The 2,408-nt window shown below is 43.6% G+C and overlaps 1 protein-coding gene across 1 annotated transcript; it reads left to right on the top strand.

Moving 5' to 3' along the window:
* Positions 1 to 620: 620 nt before the first annotated feature.
* Positions 621 to 1,790, top strand: LOC137957326 (glucose and ribitol dehydrogenase-like). The gene is made up of 4 exons (XM_068805080.1): positions 621 to 743; positions 852 to 1,228; positions 1,323 to 1,678; positions 1,768 to 1,790. The coding sequence occupies exons 1-4, from the start codon at positions 621 to 623 to the stop codon at positions 1,788 to 1,790; spliced, it is 879 nt and encodes a 292-aa protein (XP_068661181.1).
* The last annotated feature ends 618 nt before the right edge of the window (positions 1,791 to 2,408 follow it).

Below are 2,408 nucleotides of genomic sequence, written 5' to 3'. Positions count from 1 at the left end.
ACACAAATAAATACTTTACACTGCACTTTCTATTGCGCACACTAACACAAACAAATATTTTACTTTCCCTCTCACTTTTCCTAGGGAAAGTGTACTTCACTTTCCCTTCAGTTTCCCTCTGTACTTATAATGTGCACTAACCCTAAAATAAGGATTTTTAGCGTACATTAAGCCATGGAGTGGAGATCTGGAAATTTCTTTGAGTCGATTAACTTTAGTATTCAATTTGATATATTTGGATTGAACGGTTTGGGATATTTTCACCTCCACGTGTATGTTATGTACAAATAGAAAAGAATTTCTGCGACACGTGGTTGTGGGACACCTCGTTAGCCACAATGTTGCCACGTGAAAGGACACGTTGCACATCATTCTGTTCCCTTCGCTGTTTATAAACAGTCCGTAAGCTTGGATGTCTTCCATCACCTGCCTATCCTTCTTCTTCTTCTTCTATGCTCTCTCGCTTAGGCTTAATTCCTTCCCCTCACACGGCCAAATTCTCGAGTTCTTCTTCCCCTTTTCGTTATCTTGTCTTCTTTCATAGGGCAAGGCCCAACCCATTTCTTATATCGTCCCCATCCTCTTCTTTTCATTTGAGACCTCTGCATAGTTGGAAGGCAATGGCAACACCTGATCAGAAGTTTCCGCGACAAAAGCAAGACACTCAACCGGGAAAAGAGCATGCCATGGACCCGATCCCGCAGTCCACTAGCTCCGATTACAAGCCCTCCGGCAGGCTTCAGGTAGTAATCTCTTTCCCTCCAGAGATGGCATGCACGCATATGCATCTTGAATATCGACAAAAGTTTTAAATCATGGGAATCTAATTAGTTGGAAACGGGTTCGAACAGGGGAAGGTGGCACTGGTGACAGGCGGAGATTCGGGGATCGGAAGAGCCGTGTGCCATTGCTTCGCGCTGGAAGGTGCGACAGTGGCTTTCACCTACGTCAAATCTCAAGAAGACAAGGACGCGTCCGATACCCTGAACATGCTCAAGAAAGCGAAATCGGGTAATGCGAGGGAACCCATCTCCGTCCCCGCCGACCTTGGCTACGAGGAAAATTGCAAGGTGGTGGTGGCTGAGGTTGTGAATGCGTATGGGCGGATCGATATCCTGGTCAACAACGCCGCGGAGCAGCACGAGAGGCATACCCTCGAGCACATCACCGAGGAGCAGTTGGACAGGGTTTTTAGGACGAACATCTTTGCATACTTTTTCATGGCCAAGTCAATTTTCGTTTCTAATCAGTCTTGAATTAGATTAGTTCCTTTACAATATTGTTGCTGTAACTAATTAACCGATATATTTGTCCGAAATTAGGCATTCTCTGAAGCACATGCAGCCAGGGGGAGCTATCATTAATACCACGTCGGTGACTGCATACAGGGGGAGCCCTTCTTTACTCGACTACAGTTCAACTAAAGGAGCGATTGTGACATTCACCAGGAGCTTGGCTATGCAGCATGTGGCAAGGGGGATCCGCGTCAACGGAGTGGCTCCCGGACCGGTGTGGACTCCTCTGATACCAGCCTCCTTCAGCCCGGAGAAGACTGCTAGTTTTGGGAGCGAGGTGCCAATGAAAAGGGCGGGCCAGCCGCACGAGATTGCTCCTTCCTACGTCTTCTTAGCTTCCGGCGACTCGTCCTACTTCACTGGGCAGGTTCTCCACCCAAATGGTTGGTGCACTAATCCCTTTCTTACCTGTGTTTTTTCCGTTGCAGGAATCAGAATGAGATTCATCAGGAGTTTTCGTGTTTATTTGCAGGAGGGACGATTGTAAATGGCTGAAGAGGAGGATCTATATTTGCTGCATTCCAAATGTCTCCAGTGCTTCGTCTTATTTTGTGTTTTCTTCTTTTGTATAATCTCTGGTGTCTGTCGACTTAAAAAACTAGTAGCTCTTTGAAGAAAACGAACGGTTATTTTCAATCTGTAACGAAGAACAAAGAGATTTTACGGTTACTAATTTTAATTAGGGTTATATATTAAACTAAATGTATTTGTTTATAAAATATATAAATATTCATGTACAAAAATACCCCCTCATGATGTATTGAGTCATAGGAAAGTATAACCTAGGACTCCACCTTAGGTTTTGTTAACATGTCTTCTGTATTCTCAGAAGTGTGGAAGTGTGAAGTTCTTTAAGCAGTAGTTTATCTCAGAAGTGTGAAGAAGTTTTTATCTGATGAAACCAATTTCCTCATCCTGTGGAACTTCACATTGGTCCTTATTCTCAGAAGTGTAAATTTTTTAAGCAGTAGTTTACCTAATGAAACCAATTTCCTGATCTTGTGAAACTTTACATCTACGTGTTTGACTCTTGTATGATACACCTGTTGTTTTGCCAAATAAACGGTACTCTATACTCTGACTGTCACAATGTAATTGAACTCCATTTTGTTG

This window comes from Aristolochia californica, unplaced genomic scaffold (assembly GCF_029961685.1).
Source record: "Aristolochia californica isolate CCGP_79_NKW_82.1479 unplaced genomic scaffold, dmAriCali1.0.hap1 SCAF_2, whole genome shotgun sequence".
NCBI lineage: Eukaryota > Viridiplantae > Streptophyta > Magnoliopsida > Piperales > Aristolochiaceae > Aristolochia > Aristolochia californica.
Note: the sequence above shows the minus strand (reverse complement) of the source record. Positions and strands in the feature narration are given on the sequence as shown.